Below are 19,778 nucleotides of genomic sequence, written 5' to 3'. Positions count from 1 at the left end.
TTGAGGACAGTGAAAACAGCGGTATACAGATAAGTAAATTGTATGAAAAATACTGTGTTTTTTTTACACGCGAAACATGAACACATGTGATATTGCACACTGTAAACACAATCAAAGCTTAAAAAAAAACAGGAAAAACGGGACCTTTAATTCTTGACTCGTAAAACTTTATTTGACAGATGTTACACATCTTACCGTACATACTACAGTAAATGATAGATAATTAAAAGTAACTAACCCTAAACCAGGTAGAACTTTATTTTACAGTCCTGTGCCCCATGTACATACTATAGTAATTGAAATAATTGGGTAATAACTAGGTAGTAACCCTGAACCTAACCTTAACCCATAAACCTTATATTAACCAGTAGCCTACTTTCTTAGGTAAGTACACTGTAAGTACACATACTGTAAAATAAAGTGCATGTAGTTCATTAATATCAGTACTTAATTACACTGTAACAAGGGCACCTTAAATTAAGGCGTGAGCAAGATTTGAAAAAGTTCTATTTTTCTAAGTGAAATGAATCAATCACCATGGTTACTAAACAGACAGTATTCTAAATCAGAACGTTTCTGCTACACAAACGACCCCTCTATGACATAATCGAGGTGACGTCACGACTACAGTGCTCTTTGAATTTATTCGTATAGATTATTCTTACGTCGAAATGAACCCTGTATCCGACGTGCGTCAGTGTGTGCGATAGTGTCAGTTCTATTAATGAAATACCTCGACACATGAAAGAATGAGCATACACACAATGACACTCAATGACACTAGTAAACACGAACGCTGTTGAATATGCGTTGATGTAACTGTTAGTGTGAATTAAAATCGCGTCGCTTTCGGCGGCGTTCACACCGCAATCATCGCAGACGCATCGATCATAAGATGTCAAATGGAGATGAATCTGCGCGGAATCGCCCTCTGGAGGCATGCGAATAGCGCAAATATCATTCTGACACCGCTGTCATAGGGTGTTTTTCATGTTCATGTGATGTTCTTACCCCAAAACGAGCGATAAAACAGCGATGTTGTGTGAGCTTCTGTTCAGATGGAGGCTGATGGGCGGAGTTTACGCCGTTACATCTTCATCACCGCACTCCTCCTCTTCATTCTGTTCATCACTTTTATCTGTGATATACCTCTGTATAATCCAGTACAGAAGAGAGCGCGGTTTAATCGGTGTGTTGTACATCAATGATTCAGCCCTCCGTTCTCATCCCGCCTACAGCTCGCACCAGCCAATCAGCACACGTGCTGCAGTGATTGATGTGCTCAAGCCCCGCCCTTTGATTCACTGCAGCAGACATCATCCAACTGGTTAACGACTTCATGACTGGTTGACTCGAGACAGATGGGTAGAGAAGCTGTAAAAGTGCTGGAAATAAAGGCACTATTCCAACTGATGACATGCAAAAAACATAAAGTGGATGATTTATTGAACACATCTCAATCATGACCTGCTCTACAGTACATCTTAAGTAGAACTGCAGAGAAGAGATGCACATCAACACATCGGATCTCTCTAATAGTGTGTGTGTGTGTGTGTGTGTGTGTGTGTGTGTGTGTGTGTGTGTGTGTGTGTGTGTGTGTGTGTGTGTGTGTGTGTGTGTGTGTGTGTGTGTGTGTGTGTGTGTGTGTGTGTGTGTGTGTGTGTGTGTGTGTGTGTGTGTGTGTGTGTGTGTGTGTGTGTGTGTGTGTGTGTGTGTGTGTGTGTGTGTGTGTGTGTGTGTGTGTGTGTGTGTGTGTGTGTGTGTGTGTGTGTGTGTGTGTGTGTGTGTGTGTGTGTGTGTGTGTGTGTGTGTGTGTGTGTCATGTTTCCATCAAACTTGAACCTCCTGGGTGCCACTGTCCGCATATGAGCAAATTATATTTTAGTGAGTGTGTGCGTGCGGGGGTGCACATGTGAAGTGCTATGTTTCCATCAAACATTATATTTTAGATAATTTCTCTGACAGCACATGTCACAGTTTTACGTCTGGATGTCCTGTAAAGAGCGCATTCATCGCTTTTCAGAGATACCATTTGTTTGGAGGTTTCACCAGGAGAACTTCTCCTTGGTCTTTAAAAATGACTGAATGATCAAATTTAGCACTCTTATTGAAATATGATATTTTGTAGTTATTTAAACCTGACTCATTTTAAAATTTCAAAAATCTCAGGCAAATGTTATGGGATTTCTAATCAAAATATGACTTTCTGTTATAAAACAGGGCATTGATTTCATACATGACCTCAATAGACGACACCTGGATTTAAATCATGTTTATCAGGCATTCTGGGAGACACAACAAGTGAACAGGGAAAGAAATTACATATCAATGTTCCTATAGAATATTAGATATTATTATGAAAATGTTGCCAACTATTACTCCCATTATTACACTTCTTTTTTCATTACATATTGCTCCGAGAAGACATTAATATGCAAATTAGAGACAGTGTATAGATTCATTGCATTGAATGGGAAAATCCATGTTTGGCCATATGTTGCATAAAGTAAAATGGTATATCAATTCATCCGTTATATCTTTCATAACATAGTTGAGAATCATCTATGAAAAAAATCCAGAAACCTGAAAATGTGTTGGTGAATGAAAAAGAAAATCCCATTGTTTTTGCCTATACATGTAATTTCATTTTTTAAACAACCTGTCCTGTCCTGGTGTCCACTTACGAAGGACATAGCATAACATATGAATAGAATAGAATTTTCCAAAACTTTTTTCTCCCTTTTGTTTCTCATGCTCTAAACAATGTAATGACATGAACAGATACTAAAATCAAAACTCTTTTTTTCCTGGGTTAACTTGAATTAAATCTTGCACACAACTACATGCACGTAGCCTAGAAATCTAGACGCACCCTAGCGGCAGCAAATCTAATTTGCAGCAAGGGCGTCTAGCAACTCTCCGTTGGCTTGCGAGCCGGAAAAACCAAACTCTGGTCAGGCCAATCACATCGTGTATAGAGTCGGTGGGCGGGCTTAACATAATGACGGCAGAGTTGCGGCGGTTCCGAGTGCTACTTGTAAACAAAGAAGCTGGCGAACAGCGGCCTTTCGAATCGGCTTTGGCCGCGAATCTGGAAGACTTGGAGTTAAGCTTTTCTTTGAGAAAAGAACAAAGAACGGCACTGAAGTCATTCTTAAGAAAGGAAGATGTGTTCAGAGTTTTGCCGAACGGATACGGCGAAAGTTTAATCTATCAACTAGCTCTGCTTCACCTTCTTCATTGCTCTGGTTGGTTGTAGCGCTATCCTATTGCATGCAGAGGGAATTTGAAAGACAACCGTTTATCCCGCCCCTCGGATTGAGCCCTGCCAATGGTGAGTTCCCAGACCCAACATCTTGTTGTGGGTCTGGCTTGTCAGGCTAACATGCACGCATAATCGGCCAATATCATTCAGAATAATCAGCAGATATCACTTAGAATAATCGGCTACAGCCCCCCTAAAAAAATGTGTGATTAACCTTTATAACATATGAAACTGGCGGGAGGCTTTGGGTTTGTCCCGTCTTTTAATCTGCATTAATCAGCGTGTTCTTCAATCCGCAGCGGCTTCGAACAGAGCGCACATCAGAAGCATAAGTGTGCGTTGATCTGAGCCTCATTGGTCTGTCACCGCTCGTCAATGTCAAAATATTTGAGAAAACCAATCAAATCAGAGTAGGCGGGCTTTATGTTCACACAGAAGCTGCTGAGGCTGAGCGCGAATTTTAGCATAAAAGTAGCTAAACTAAACATTTCATATTTGACAGCTGCTTCAAGTCAGCCACAAATATTCAGCCAAATGTATGGACTTTTGTCTAATTTCGGCATTTTGATTTGAAACAGGCCTATGTAATGTAATTTATAATATAACTAACAATATTAACAAAGCCGTTTTCTTCAGATTAGGCATAAGATTAATAGTAATGAATGTGTGCATATTTTAAATGAATAATTCCATGAGTAGCTCTCAGTAAAAAAAAAAACTTTTTTTAGCCTGTATTGGGCATCAGATTAGTAATGCATATTGTGAATTAATTTAATAAATGTAGTTACCTAGCTTTCTGTTAGCCTTCAGTAAATTAACATGTCTACAAAAAATATTCATAAAACATATAAATATCAGTTAAACATGTTTATTTTCTTCACTGGAAAAACTTTATCAGTCATATCTGCCCACTGACAAGCTATTGCTGTCTAATTTTTTGGTGTTCAGAACATCTTAAAATGCAAATATGTAGATCAAATATGTAGATGTCCTAAAATGAAAATCCTAGAATCGCCCCTGAGTGTCAGTGACGTTTGATTCATCAGGCTCCTCTCATGGCTTTGTAGGCTGACGTCATGACAGGAGGCTCCATCATGTGACATCAATGGCATAGAGCAGCCCTCCTGTAGGAAGTAGGCTAAAAGAAAACGTGACGCACATGTCCAGCAGTTTACCGAGTGTGACCATGTTTAATGCTCTTATGTCACCTCTAGATTTCCGTTTTTGTAGCTGCAAGTGGGTGCTATGGATACAGCTTCAGTTACACTGTCGTCATGGAAACAAATGAATTTGGACATATAAGCAGTGATGGGCTGGCTCGGTCCCTAGGAATATTGAACCCATGACATTGTCACTGCAAGCACCACGCGCTACGGTTTGAGCATTCTCTCAAGTCATCCAACATCAGAAATTTTAACATTCAGCCTTGAGTCACTCTAAAATTACACCAGAAAGATGCATTTCCATAATTATCAATGCATCGGTGTATTGATTTAAGGCTTTGGGTGGATCAGTGCTTGTGGATGGGTGTCTTCAGCTTCAGATGTGATGGTCTCTCTCAGCAGTGGGGGTGGAGGTCGGCAGCTCAGGGTCTGGAAAGTGACTTTGTACCTCTTTGTGAAAGAACAGGAAGATGCAATGCCATAACAGTATTAGTCCAGTCCAGCATTTGCACAGCAGTAGTCCAGTCTTGAAATGACAAGAGCTTGGATGAGGCGGTGCACAGCGAACACTGACTGAAAAACCATGTATATACGGAGAACAGGAGAGGACCCATCACTGAGCCTTGAGGCACACCCCGGATCTGCCTGTGAGCGGACATCATGATAACAGTTAAGGTAGTTATGCCTTTGTTTATGGTCCATTTAAAAGCGTTTTCATGAAGAAACTCCTGATTCCACTTTCCTCAAACCTTCAGTCGACGCTCACAACTGAACATTACTTCCCATCATGTGTCATCCACACCATCTGAGATATACTTTTACAGTCGTGCTCATAATTTTAACAAAATAAGAGGGATCATAAAATGCATGTTTTTTTAATTTATTTATTTAGTACTGTCCTGAATAAGATATTTTACATAAAAGATGTTTAAAGCCCTTTTTTTGTCTTGTGGACTGTAAATATCTTTTATGTAAAATATCTTATTCAGGACAGTACTAAATAAAAAAAAAATAACATGCATGATGTATGAACCAGGGCCGTAACCACCACAGGCATTGAGGGTAACAAGTCCCCCCAAATAATTGGAAATGGCCAAATTGTGCCCCCAATATTTGATATTTCTCGGTTTGTGGTTAAGATGACAGTTAAAAAAATTAAAAATTTTGGCTGGTCAGCCTCAGCGGTCAAAAAGCGTTTGTCAGTGTCAAAATGATGGCCAATCAGATCAAAGAAGGCGGAGCTTAATAGTCACTGAAGATGAGTGTGAATTCCAATGTGACACTTTTAATTTGACTGTTTTTAAAGAGTTCATGCGTGGTAAGATAAACAAGAAGTAGCTAAACATTTAATATTTGAACTGTTTTATGACGGATATGTTTAATGACCAAACAGTAACATACAGTGATGCGAACTACGCAAATTTTATAATGTAATTTTGCTATTTTGAATTGAAAATATGAAATCACTTAAATTGTCATTCATAACGGAATATGATGAGATGAGAAAAAAGTGAAATCGTAATCAACCACCCCTTTAAATATGTAATTTCTTTAAACAAAAACACCCACATTTTGCAGATTCTGAAAAGGGTGTGTAAACTATTGAGCACGACTGTAAAAGCATATTTCAGATGGTGTGGATGACACATATGATGGGAAGTAATGTTCGGTTGTGAGCGTCAATTGAAGGTTTGAGGAAAGTGGAATCAGGAGTTTCTTCATGAAAACGCTTTTAAATTGACCATAAACAAAGGCATTACTACTTTAACTGTTATCATGATGTCCGCTCACAGGCAGATCCGGGGTGTGCCTCAAGGCTCAGTGTTGGGTCCTCTCCTGTTCTCCGGATATACATGGTTTTCCTGTCAGAGTTCGCTGTGCACCGCCTCATCCAAGCTCTTGTTATTTCAAGACTGAACTACTGTGCATTTAAACTTTTGAGGACCACCATGTTGACCTTCATTAGTTGGTTATTCATTAGTAGACCTTCTTCGGTTTCATTAAAATCAGGTTCAAATGAGACCAAGTTCAAAAGTCAGGTGGTGTTTAACGCTTTATTAACTATACCATTTAACTAGCAGAATATAGTGTATCTCACCTATGTTCCCCAGACACAGCAGGTGTTGTTACAGTTCAAACAAATGGCTTGTTGCACAGACGTACCACAGACTTGTTAGTCAGGTACATCCATGCAGCAGAAGATATCAAATCAATGGATGATTAAACACATGATGTTTGGATAATAGCAATGTTCAATATCAGAGAGATTGAGGGTGACCTTGACAATAATACAGCAAACAACCACCTTATTACTGAGGTAAAGAGAAACATCCCGCTCAGCCGAATTAAAGAGAAATAAATAACGATGTTTGACGTCCATGCCTTGAGTTTTACATGAAACCTTGAGATAATTTGTTCTTGCATGTAATTCAAGAGCTCATGAACAGCACGTTTCACATCCGGAATGACAATATGAACAACACGAAGCAGCCATTACAGAAGAGGGAAACAAACAAACAAACAAAATTATAGCATGATTATAAACGCCCAAAATATCTATATTTTTTTAATATCAGAGATATCCACAAAAGGCCATGAGGTGATGGATGTAGAACTGATGGAACTAAAACATGTCATGCTTCTACAGACAAACGTTTGGTTATTGTTATGATGACATCATAAACAGGATGCCTGATTCTGCCAATAAAAATGCATTTTTTTGAAAAGGAATCTGTCATTATATACGTATAAAACAAAAAAATTCATGAACACACAGACGGCAAAAGCTCTCTGGAGTCTGTCATGACACAGGAAAGCCACTGCGATCCGATCACATTATTAGAGAGTTTATGATCCACGGACCACAAACAGCAGATGACATGCAGATCTCTGCTGGTGTCAAATCCACTAGAACATGAAACATTATACTGTAATATCAAACACCTCCATCATGGACAGAGACGTCAAAGACTTTTATAAACTCATTCTCGACAGAAACGAACAACGACATCCAGTCAGAGGTGTGTTTGTGACGCGTGTTTTACAGTGGGTTTCAGGAAGGACCGATGAAAGCAAACACACGAACCCTCTGCAGGTTGAGCCGGTTCCTGCTGGTCTACCAGCCGCTGTTGTCCCAGGAGTCCTCAGCCGGTTTCGACGGGCTCTTCTTGTTCTTGGCGTCTCCAGCTTTCTCCCAGTCGTTGTCCCAGGTCTCCCAGCTGTCTCCAGCACCGTTCTTATTCTCACCGTCGGGTTGAGCCTCTGAGCTCCAGCTCTTCTCTACAGGATCGCCGCTGGGAGACAAGGTACTGCCGAAGGTTTCCCAGAAGTCCTTCTTAGGACCTTGAGTGCCGAAGGGATCCTGGTTCTGATAACCTTCTTCATAAGCAGAACTGAAAGAGATCAGCGGAAAATCTTTTGTAACATTGTAACAGCGATTTGTCAATGTATTAAATCCTAATACAGTGTTTTTTCCCTTTCAAAAGAAATAATCGACTCTGAACCGCATAAACGTGTCATCAGATATTCGTATCCCACTTTGTTACGGCTACACGTCACCGGACGACGCTTATGGTCATCATTGGCTGCCCGTGAACAACATCTACTTTGACCCGCCCCCAAACTCTGTAGCTGGTTCGTGTTGTGTACATGTGAAGACGACACCGTTTTGTGCTTTGCAAAATCAAATTCTCTTTTTTTAAACGCTTCCAACGGATGAGCATGTGAAGAGTCAGTGGTTAAAATTACCTTAGTGATACAGCAGTACAACCTTCTGACCATTGCTTCTCAAATCTCCATGAAGTCTAAATAGGATTTACAAAACGCCTATCCATTAAAGACGGGACAATACCCAGTTTATTATATATATTTTCTACCAGGTGTTTAAAATGCGTAGTTTTGTGTTTTATATTGTGCGTCTCTGGCTAACCGGCTAACTCACGTTATTACCGTCTTACTGAAATACTTCTGCTCATCAGCTGTGGGCCACTCTTACCTAGAACTGAGTCTATTAATGCAGATTGTCTGTTATTCTTATTACTTTGAGTAAAGATAAAGGATGGAGCAAGATTTGTTTTACAAATGTATGTTACATCAGTCATTCACGTTAGTGCTGGGCTAATATATGTGCTGTTATTGATACAGTTCCCGCATGTGCACCGCAATACATTAGAAATATACACTCACCTAAAGGATTATTAGGAACACCATACTAATACTGTGTTTGACCCCCTTTCGCCTTCAGAACTGCCTTAATTATACGTGGCATTGATTCAACAAGGTGCTGAAAGCATTCTTTAGAAATGTTGGCCCATATTGATAGGATAGCATCTTGCAGTTGATGGAGATTTGTGGGATGCACATCCAGGGCATGAAGCTCCCGTTCCACCACATTCCAAAGATGCTCTATTGCGTTGAGATCTGGTGACTGTGGGGGCCATTTTAGTACAGTGAACTCATTGTCATGTTCAAGAAACCAATTTGAAATGATTCGAGCTTTGTGACATGGTGCATTATCCTGCTGGAAGTAGCCATCAGAGGATGGGTACATGGTGGTCATAAAGGGATGGACATGGTCAGAAACAATGCTCAGGTAGGCCGTGGCATTTAAACAATGCCCAATTATCACTAAGGGGCCTAAAGTGTGCCAAGAAAACATCCCCCACACCATTACACCACCACCAGCAGCCTGCACAGTGGTCACAAGGCATGATGGATCCATGTTCTCATTCTGTTTACGCCAAATTCTGACTCTACCATCTGAATGTCTCAACAGAAATCGAGACTCATCAGACCAGGCAACATTTTTACAGTCTTCAACTGTCCAAATTTGGTGAGCTTGTGGAAAATGTAGCCTCTTTTTCCTATTTGTAGTGGAGATGAGTGGTACCCGGTGGGGTCTTCTGCTGTTGTAGCCCATCCGCCTCAAGGTTGTGCGTGTTGTGGCTTCACAAATGCTTTGCTGCATACCTCGGTTGTAACGAGTGGTTATTTCAGTCAAAGTTGCTCTTCTATCAGCTTGAATCAGTTGGCCCATTCTCCTCTGACCTCTAGCATCAACAAGGCATTTTCGCCCACAGGACTGCCGCATACTGGATTTTTTTCCCTTTTCACAACATTCTTTGTAATCCCTAGAAATGGTTGTGCGTGAAAATCCCAGTAACTGAGCAGATTGTGAAATACTCAGACCGCCCCGTCTGGCACCAACAACCATGCCATGCTCAAAATTGCTTAAATCACCTTTCTTTCCCATTCTGACATTCAGTTTGGAGTTCAGGAGATTGTCTTGACCAGGACCACACCCCTAAATGCATTGAAGCAACTGCCATGTGATTGGTTGATTAGATAATTGCATTAATGAGAAATTGAACAGGTGTTCCTAATAATCCTTTAGGTGAGTGTACACTCATGGGCCAACTGATTCAAGCTGATAGAAGAGCAACTTTGACTGAAATAACCACTCGTTACAACCGAGGTATGCAGCAAAGCATTTGTGAAGCCACAACACGCACAACCTTGAGGCGGATGGGCTACAACAGCAGAAGACCCCACCGGGTACCACTCATCTCCACTACAAATAGGAAGAAGAGGCTACAATTTGCACAAGCTCACCAAAATTGGACAGTTGAAGACAAAATGTTGCCTGGTCTGATGAGTCTCGATTTCTGTTGAGACATTCAGATGGTCGTAAACGATTGGTGTAAACAGAATGAGAACATGGATCCATCATGCCTTGTTACCACTGTGCAGGCTGGTGGTGGTGGTGTAATGGTGTGGGGGATGTTTTCTTGGCACAATTTAGGCCCCTTAGTGCCAATTGGGCATCGTTTAAATGCCACGGCCTACCTGAGCATTGTTTCTGACCATGTCCATCCCTTTATGACCACCATGTACCCATCCTCTGATGGCTACTTCCAGCAGGATAATGCACCATGTCACAAAGCTTGAATCATTTCAAATTGGTTTCTTGAACATGTCAATGAGTTCACTGTACTAAAATGGCCCCCACCGCCCAATAGAGCATCTTTGGGATGTGGTGGAACGGGAGCTTCGTGCCCTGGATGTGCATCCCACAAATCTCCATCAACAGCAAGATGCTTTCCTATCAATATGGGCCAACATTTCTAAAGAATGCTTTCAGCACCTTGTTGAATCAATGCCACGTAGAATTAAGGCAGTTCTGAAGGCGAAAGGGGGTCAAACACAGTATTAGTATGGTGTTCCTAATAATCCTTTAGGTGAGTGTACTCATGGCTTTGTTGATGGACATACTTTTGTTAATGCTGGTGGTTAGGAATTACAGCTGCAACATCTCATAATGTACCTCAAAAATGAGTAGCGTATCACTGAGAAACGTCCTGCTCAAGGTATTCTTGCGATGGAGGTTCAGGTTGAATAAGTTCTTCACGCGCTTGTATTGATATGGTAAAAATTTACGTCATCGTTACTGTCTTTACAGTGTGTACAATCGCTGAGGACTGAGGAAGCCTCCGGAGCTGAAGTTTATGGTAATGGCCGTTTCGTTTCCAACACATGCTGTAAGCGATCGGGCCAATCAGAGCAGAGTAGCTCTCGGAGAGGAGGGATTTAGAGAGACTGATTCATCGGATGAGTCATTTGAGAATCATTGAATAATGCGGTGATGTGCAATGTGTATATTATGAGAAAATGAAAGTGTTTTTTGACCTTTGATGCATATAAACCTGTTGTTGGAGACCTCCAAAACTAAATTAGAAGCCTTTAAAATAGCGTAATCGGGGTACTTTAAATAAAATTGTAATTACCCATCATCTGCGGCCTCTTCTTTCCCACTGAAGAATGATGTCATGTCCTTCCAGCCTTTAGCTCCTGCACCCTGAACCTGAACGGACACAGAGCGATTTAACACCGCTGACACGAAGCCATTCGAATCACCAACTGCACAGTGTTTTAAGACCCTTTCACAACCAACAAATATTCAGCAGAAAAATCAAACACCCAGGAGAATGAAAACTTTCAACATACATTAATAAGAGACCAAATTAATTTAATCTCACTTTATTCACCAGCATTTGTGCTGATTTAGGACCGTTTCAGTAGTTTATTGCTGAAATGAGAGTATGGAAATCACGTGTTCACGTTTGCTTTCATTCTCAGTTATCCCTTTTCCACCAACACGGTTCCGGTGCGGGTTCCTGTTCTCAAAGCGTTCCGCACATTTCCGCTGCAGAAAAGGTGGTTCCGGGACCGGAAAGATCGGGTCAACTACAGCCCTAAAAACTTGCCGGTCTAAGAGCCAGAGAGGGTGGAGAAATGATGGCGCCGTCTCGTTGAGCCATCTAATAGCATTGCGCTATATTGCTCTCTATAATACGTTTATGTCGTTTTTGTCCACAATAATACGTTTTTGTTTAAAAATGATATCTGTAATACATTTGTTAGTTCTGTTTACCCTAAGGGGGGTTATCGCTGCTATTGTTTTACGTTTTTGTCCACAATAAGTTTTTGTTTGAAAACGCATCTTTTTCTCTCCATTTTGGCCTTCTGTCCACACTAGCTAGGTCTCCATCCAAAGTTGCACATTTAACTTCTGCACAAAATTGGAAAATCCCAAAACATTTGCGAATAAAGCACCGTTTCCATCCAGTCAGTCAAAGAGAACAAAACGTCCCTTCTGTCAGTGACAATATCGTCAAAGATGACGTCCATGCAGCCTAGCATGGATAAGAGCAGGGAGAGTAGCGATAACCCCCCTTAGGGTAAACAGAACAGAACTAACATTATGTATTGCAGATATCATTAATGTCAGTATTTAATGTACAACATAATTCGGGAATTTAGTCTGATTCAAGGGGAATCAGAATGCCAAATCCTGACTGACAGGAGGAGCTGGGGATGGAGAAGGGTAATTAGCTCTGGAGAAACATGATAGCAGCAGAAATACTGAAGGAGCTTATATATACTGTATGTATGCTGTGATAGACATTGTATTCCTATAGGTAGACGTATAACAGTCAGCTGATGCGAGCTTGGCTAGCGTGACCTGCCAGAACTTACGCTTGATTTCCTGATAAACTGCCAATAAATATCACTACGAAAAATGTTGCTGCAGTAGAAGAAGCCACTATATATAACAATACTGTTCGTATAATATTACTCCTCAGAGCGCGCAGACGAAACGCAATACGTGGTCATGTTAACTTGCTTTCTGAGGCAGATACTTCTGTTTGGCAGACGCGGTCGTGTAAAACAGTTCTGGGAGGAAATTATACCATACCCCTTTTTAACGACAGACTTTGCTCAGGTGTTTCAGATGCAGTGCAACAAGATCCACAGCTTAGTCCAGTCACATGTCTTTTTTGATGCGCATTGAGGAATTTATTCTGCAAATGTGTTTATCATTACAATTTATGCAAAATTTTTCTTTTCGCTAAGAAATTTATACTCCGACTCGCGGAAAACGTTCTGGAGAGGGATTTCATGCCTCTCTGTGATGGTACCACAAGCCGTCGCTCCTTAGCTGAGCAAAGGCAGTTGTTAAAGTTATGTTACTTTGTATCACAGTCCCGCAAAGATGACAGAAAATGCACTTGCAATGGCTGTCCCGCAGCAAAACACGAGAGCAGTTGCGTTTGAGAGCAAACATACAATGGTGAGTGAGTGAGTGAGTGCGACCTGGACGCATCAGTGATTGGTGAGATATTTTGCTAAATAAAATGATCTGGCCAGAAGAATAGCATGAGAACTTTATTCCTTTATTATTACATATTTAATGAGGTTTTACGCATTAGCAGTAAAGTGATTTTAGCGCTTTCCAACCTTTCAGTGTGGATGAGAAACTTTTGGAAAGTACTTGAAAACGCTAGTGTGGACAGAAAGTGTTTTTAAACCAAAACGTTGTTTACAAATGTATCCAGATTAATGTAGACGTAGCATAAATAAAAATAAAACTATGCATGCGATAGAGACCCAGCATGCAAGAGAGCGAGTAAATCAACATTCCAGTTTCAATCAGGGTTTCTGCAGGTTTCACCAAGTCAAATGTAAGATTTTTTGAGACCTTTTTAAGACCATTATGAATTAAATTTAAGATCTATAAAAGGAAATGCAGTCACAAAATTACTTGCAAAGTAAATAAATTTATTCAAATTGAACAAATCGATAAACTAGTATAGATAAACTTGCACTTCCTCATAGCTCAATCCCACCAGGATTTCGCGACATGTTTTGGGGTGATTTTTGAGATCAAAATGATTGAATTTGTGGTGGTAATTTCGAGAAATTAACATTTTAAATTGTTTCATAATTTGGACTAGCGAAAGAAATAACCTCCAATAAAATAAATAAAATTAAAAAAACATTCTAAAGTCAATGAGCATTAGAAGTAGCGTTACATGGAAGTAGGAAAATTAAGACCGGTTTAAAATGATTTAAGAACTAAAACAGAATACTTCAGTGAATTTAAGACTTTTTAAGGCCTAAAATTTTGATTTTGAAATTCAAGGCTTTTTAGGACCCCGCGGAAACCCTGTTTAATTTACCTCTGAAAAGGACAGTTGAGAGTACCGGTAGCTGGTTCGCAAGAATCACTCCCACTACTGTGAACGGCAAAACACCGGGATGCGCAATGTTTTTTTTAGACTGGTTATAATCAGGTAAACAACACCGCAACGCAGCGTTACGTCAACATTCGTTCCTCAGGACTGTGGAAAACGAGGCCGATTGACGAATGACAACAGACACTTTGTCACCTTTGGCTTTTGGCTTGCTTAGTTGGGGACACGAAATATTCAACAATATTACTGATCTGCCTGCACTGACACCATCGTATGAGAATTGAACTGAGCTAGACGATGACATCACTGTTTTTCCTAGAACACGCTCTGGCACGTGAACCGTTCTGGTGGAAAAGGGGTCAGTCAGTGAACAGACCAATGATCAGCGGTTTTGTGCTTTGGTGTGAAAGGGCCTTTAGATTATTCGGTTTAATCATCATATAACTGTAAATGTGAGATGATTTAAAGACCACATGAAATGCCCAGATGAGAATATTTGACATTTTCCATAGAAACATGAAGTTTGGGCATAACATTACACGGAGAGTGTGCCATTGTGCCATTGTTATTTGTTGTTTAATATCCAGAAGGTTTAGAGATGCGCCACATCCATGAAGCCTGATGGGATGCTTAATGTCAGTGGCAGGTGATATTCTCATTCTACAGAGCATGCGATTGGACAAAGTCAGCAGTATTTTGATCTGTTATCCTGCTAAAACTTCTCGAGCACACAAGAGCTGCAATCTGGATTTCATGGGGTCTTTAATACAAGCATCCATGATTACTGATTTATTTGCACACACGTCCTTCTCATGATTACACGTTATTTCTAGATCATCATACTCACCACCGTAATCACAATGCCAGCAAAAAAAAGAAAGAAAGAAAGAAAGAAGAGTGAGTTGAGACACAGAAAGAGCACATGGCCTCTCACACGCCTCCTCTGATCTAGATCACCGACGCGCCACTGAATCACAGCGAAGCGTCAGATGAGCGCGAGCAGACGAGCCGCGTGAGGGCGACCGCAGCCTCGTACCTTTGTGGCCAGACCTGTGATGCCGACGGTCATTTCATCAAACAACTTCCCCTCCTTCACCTAGACGAGTCACAGCAGAAACGCACTGTGTGAACGTGATCGCCGCATGATCAACACACTTCAGACTCGGCAGAAGAACAACTAGCTTCATGATGTTTGCAGTGAGACTGAACCTCACAAAAAAACATTTCACCACAAAATCAAAAGAAGATAATAAAGGACTTTGTATAAGATGTGAGTCTATCTTGTTTTCCTTTACCCCATCTTTTACAGCAAAATCTCAGAAAATATTCCTCATTGAAATAATTAATATGCAGAATAAAGGGCGGGGCCTGGTTAGTTAGTAGTGTGTTGAAACCGGCGGTTATGGTAAGGGGCGTGGCATTTGCCAAACACGCTTAAAGCGCTTGACCAATCACAACACACTGGTCCTGGTGGACTTTGTAAAAGGGCATAATAGGTCCTCTAAAATGTAGTTGCTGGCACATTTTACCCCGCAACCTCTTATGCACTTCAGCTAACAGTGAGCATTTTAAAGGCTCTTTCACACTGGCAGTTTGGTTCAAAACAGAAAATGGTTCGCATGAAACATTGCTAATGTGAAAGCTGTTTGGACGCAGGAGTGCTCCGGGGTACCGAACCCGAGACAACCTGTTGGAACTGGTCTGAGTTCGGTTGCACTGGAACTGTGGCGCAACTGTGGTAAAAACAACTGGGACTCGGGTCCGCATTGTTTAGGTAAAACACCGGGCAAAAAATGCATCATTAAAGGGATAGTTCACCCAAAAACGAAATTTTTATTTTAATCTGCTTACCCCCAGGGCATTCAAAATGTAGGTGTCTTTGTTTCTTCAGTAGAGTCGTATAATGTATGTCAATGGGGATATTTTAGAGTATGAGAGCAATGAGAGTAAAAACACATAGACATACGAATCCATATTAAACCATGTGGCTCGTGGCGACACATTGATGTCTTAAAGGGATAGTTCACCCAAAAATGAAAATTGTCATCATTTACTCACCCTCAAGTTGTTCCAAACCTGTATGAGTTTCTTAGTTCTGCTGAACACAAAAGAAGATATTTTGAAGAATGCTGGTAACAAGAAGATAGAGCAACCATTGAAAAAAATACTATGGTAGTCAATAGTTGCTCTCTCTGCTTTATTACAAACATTCTTCAAAATATCTTCTTTTGTGTTCAGCATAACAAAGAAACTCATACAGGTTTGGAACAACTTGAGGGTGAGTAAATGATGACAGAATTTTCATTTTTGGGTGAACTATCCCTTTAAGACACGAAACGATCGGTTTCTGTGAGAAACCCAACAGTATTTATGTTATTTTTTTTACCTCTTATCAGACGAAGGTCATCTAGTATTCCCAGCGCCATAACTTCTGGCGAATAAGGTCAAAATTCTGGCGCGATCAAAGATATATATACGTAGATGCCTCATTCCACCGATCCACGCAGGCACTAATGTGGAATCTATGTATATATCTATGATCGCGCCGGTATTTTGCATGTATTTTGACCTTATTCGCCGGAAGTGATGGCGCGGGGACGGCTGATGCAGAGCCATAGAAAAAAATTAATTAAGTATTTAACTATTGATATTTTTCTTACACAAACGCATAGATTCGCTTCAGAAGGCCTTTATTAACACCCCTGAGCCTCGTGGAGCACGTTATTTGACGGACAGATGCATTTTTTATGGACTTCAAAAACAGAGCAACTATTACTGCTATTATAATGCTTGGATTAGCCAGGACTTTTTAATATAACTCAGATTTTATTCGTCTGAAAGAAGAATGTCATATAGACCTCGGATGACTTGAGGGTGAGTAAATCATAATTTTCATTTTTGGGTGAACTATCCCTTTAAATGAAAAGCTCTGATTGGGGTATTCTGATTGGCATGGAGGCTCGTAGTAGAGGCTTGTTAAAAACAGTCCAATAATTGCATAATTCCACGCAGGAAAACTTCCTTTGGTCAAGCTGTTTTTTCATTCATACCACAAACAATAGACCCTTTTCACAGACTGTGATGACGTGTTTTAACGGTCATCAATATCGTAAATCCTGCAATGTTTTTTGTATTTTCTTTTTTTTTTTTATATATGTACATTTAGAATACTACTACTTTGTATTTTATTATTTTTGTGAGGGTGTTTCTAATATAGCGTCTATGGGAGTGATGGTAAAAATTTACATATTTCTCTCTTTTGACTGCCGTTATCAATCTCACAGTTTTTTCCCTCTTTTTGAAAGTTGGGAAATCACTATTGTGGCGTTTTTAATTTTGCTATTTGAGCAAATGCGGACACAAAAATATTTAATGTATTCTCTCAATCACAGCTATGATAGTTAACCCAACTATGACGACTTCCGCTCTGAGAAACCCAGAAATGTGAAAAGGGTCTATCCGAGAAATGAATGCACATTGTTTAACTCATTTAAGTATAATTTTAAGAAATGGCTTCTTCATAATCAACAATGTGAACATTAAATGTTGCTTCCCCTAATATTACTATTAATCATTTTATTATTAAAGCTGCTGTCCGTAACTTTTTTGTGTTCAAGATTTACAAATGATATAATGAAAATGTACAACATGATCCAAACCGTGTTTTTGTCTTACCCTGAATCATTATGGTACACTTATAATAAGTGTTTATATTGGGACTATTTCAGAGCGGTCTGGTAGGAACCGCTGCGGAGGAGCACAGTCCCTGCGTGACTCTCCATAGACATAAACAGAGAGAAGTAGTTCCGGCTGCAATGTTCTTACGCAAGACGCATGCAGTTCTGTTTATTAACTGCTAGAGCGCAAAAAGTTACGGACTGCAGCTTTAATATTATTTAACCCATAACATTATCTTGTTTTTTTAATCTCTCTTCTAACATATATATATATATATATATATTTTTTATATATATATATATTTTTTTTATATATATATATATATATATATATTTTTTTTTTATATATATATATATATATTTTTTTTTTTTATATATATATATATATATTTTTTTTTATATATATATATATATATGTTTTTTATATATATATATATATATATATATATATATATATATATATATATATATATATATATATATATATATATATATATTTATTTATTTATTTTATTAGGGGTGTAACGGTACACAAAACTGATGGTTCGGTACGTACTTCGGTTTTGAAGTCACGGTTCAGTACGGATTCGGTACAGCAGTTTTACAAAAATGCTTTTTATTTATTTGTATTCAACAGTGGTTTACTGAAAATATTGTGTATATCCTTAAATTAATTCAATTATATACACGGTCGCTTTTTAAATAAATAAATCAATTTGTCTCTTTTCATTTCGACAAAGAGATTTTGGTAAACTACATTTTAGTCTCTTTTTTTGTCAATGATATTCCGTTATATTCATATATATTCAGTTATTGTTTAATGATGTTGGTACAATCACAGCTTCCAAGATTCTATCCACGTTGGTTGTTTGCTGGCTTCCAAAATATAGTATTTCGGGCACTTTTTTATTTATTTTTCGCCTCATGACGGATCGCTTCCTGTATTCCTCAGTTGTAAGTCGCTTTTCTGCTAAACGAATAAATGTAAATGGAGTTGTCTCGTCATAGTCTCGCCTTAGTATGGATTAAAAGGTAATCATTGACAAACATTTTTCTTCATCGATTTAGTTGAAAAGTGAAACCAGATCAATATTCCCGGTGGCTGCCGGGAACGATCTCACTCGGTTTGCAGCAAACGTGCCCAGTGTGAAAAAAAGATATACTTTAATTCATGACTAATCTGAAGGTTTGGTTGTATACGTTGGCAATTCACCATCATGTATGACATACACTACCATTCAAATCATCATATTAGAATGATTTCTGAAGGATCATGTGACACTGAAGACTGGAGTAATGATGCTTTGATCACAGGAATAAATAACACTTTACCACATATTCACATTGAAAACAGCTATTTTATCTTTTAACAGCTAATATTTCACAATATTACTGTGTTTACTGTTTTTTAAAGAAATAAATGCAACCTTGGTGAGCAGAAGAGAACAAAAACATTAAAAACAATTTTATAACAAAATCTTCCCGACCCCAAACTTTTGAATGGTAGGGTTTAAATTTTCTGAGCCTGGATTCATTTACATGGATTTTACGCCCATGTAGAAAATGTGATCTGACGGAAATGCATCTTTTCATTCACAGGCAGTATCCTAGTTACAAACATGAGGGTTACCTTCTCTTGTGTGGGCTTGATAACACTGTCATTTAATGTCTGGCCCAATTCAGAAGCCTGAGAGAGAAACAGAAGAGTGAGCAAGCACACACAGAACATGACCTATATCTCACACACCCACACATAAAACAAGATGAAAACATGAGAGAGTCACAGCACATGCATGACAGACCATGAGCCACAACATGTACGCTTGTCAACACTGTGTGAGAAGGCGCAATCGGTCACATGACCTTCAAACCCAAAGCAACTAGAGCTATGCACACTGTGATGACATGCACACTGGAAATGACCTGAACACCTGTTGCATGAGTCATGCATCTGATTCAGTTCAAACACACACACACACAGCATGCGGTGAGTGTTACCGGCTCAGGCGGAGGTTTATAACCCCGCAACTTCATCCAAAGCAGCGGCAGAGACAGAATAAAGCAGCGGATATAAACTACAGACAGCAGCTGTCAGTGTCGCTTTTAATTACAATTACAGCTTCCGTGTTTTTTATATTTA

At 39.5% G+C, this 19,778-nt stretch overlaps 3 protein-coding genes across 11 annotated transcripts in view; 1 reads left to right on the top strand and 2 right to left on the bottom strand.

Annotated features, from left to right (window-relative positions):
- Positions 1-1,236, bottom strand: part of elmo2 (engulfment and cell motility 2) — a 48,704-nt gene extending 47,468 nt beyond the window's left edge. For all 4 annotated transcript variants that reach the window (XM_079843754.1, XM_079843755.1, XM_079843756.1 and 1 more), the window contains exon 1: positions 1,012-1,236. The gene's annotated coding sequence lies outside the window, so the exon portion shown is untranslated. The remainder of the gene's footprint in view (positions 1-1,011) is intronic.
- The window catches only part of suox (sulfite oxidase), an 892,829-nt gene that overhangs the window by 730,483 nt on the left and 142,568 nt on the right, over positions 1-19,778 (top strand). The gene's annotated exons all lie outside the window — the stretch shown is intronic.
- Positions 6,458-19,778, bottom strand: part of arfgap1 (ADP-ribosylation factor GTPase activating protein 1) — a 36,678-nt gene continuing 23,357 nt past the window's right edge. Inside the window, exons 10-14 of one of the 6 annotated variants that reach the window (XM_079843768.1) lie at positions 19,637-19,666; positions 19,269-19,325; positions 14,998-15,057; positions 11,211-11,287; positions 6,470-7,820 (exon numbers count right to left, since the gene is read on the bottom strand). In XM_079843768.1, the coding sequence (XP_079699894.1) occupies positions 7,544-7,820; positions 11,211-11,287; positions 14,998-15,057; positions 19,269-19,325; positions 19,637-19,666 (501 nt within the window). In that variant the 3' untranslated portion in view covers positions 6,470-7,543. Of the gene's footprint in view, positions 7,821-11,210; positions 11,288-14,997; positions 15,058-19,268; positions 19,326-19,636; positions 19,667-19,778 lie in introns of all 6 variants that reach the window. The other 5 variants (XM_079843769.1, XM_079843770.1, XM_079843771.1 and 2 more) reach the window with 5 other exon arrangements.

The sequence above is a fragment of the Gobio gobio genome, assembly GCF_949357685.1.
Source record: "Gobio gobio genome assembly, chromosome: 19".
Lineage (NCBI taxonomy): Eukaryota > Metazoa > Chordata > Actinopteri > Cypriniformes > Gobionidae > Gobio > Gobio gobio.
This window is presented reverse-complemented; position numbering and strand designations above follow the sequence as displayed.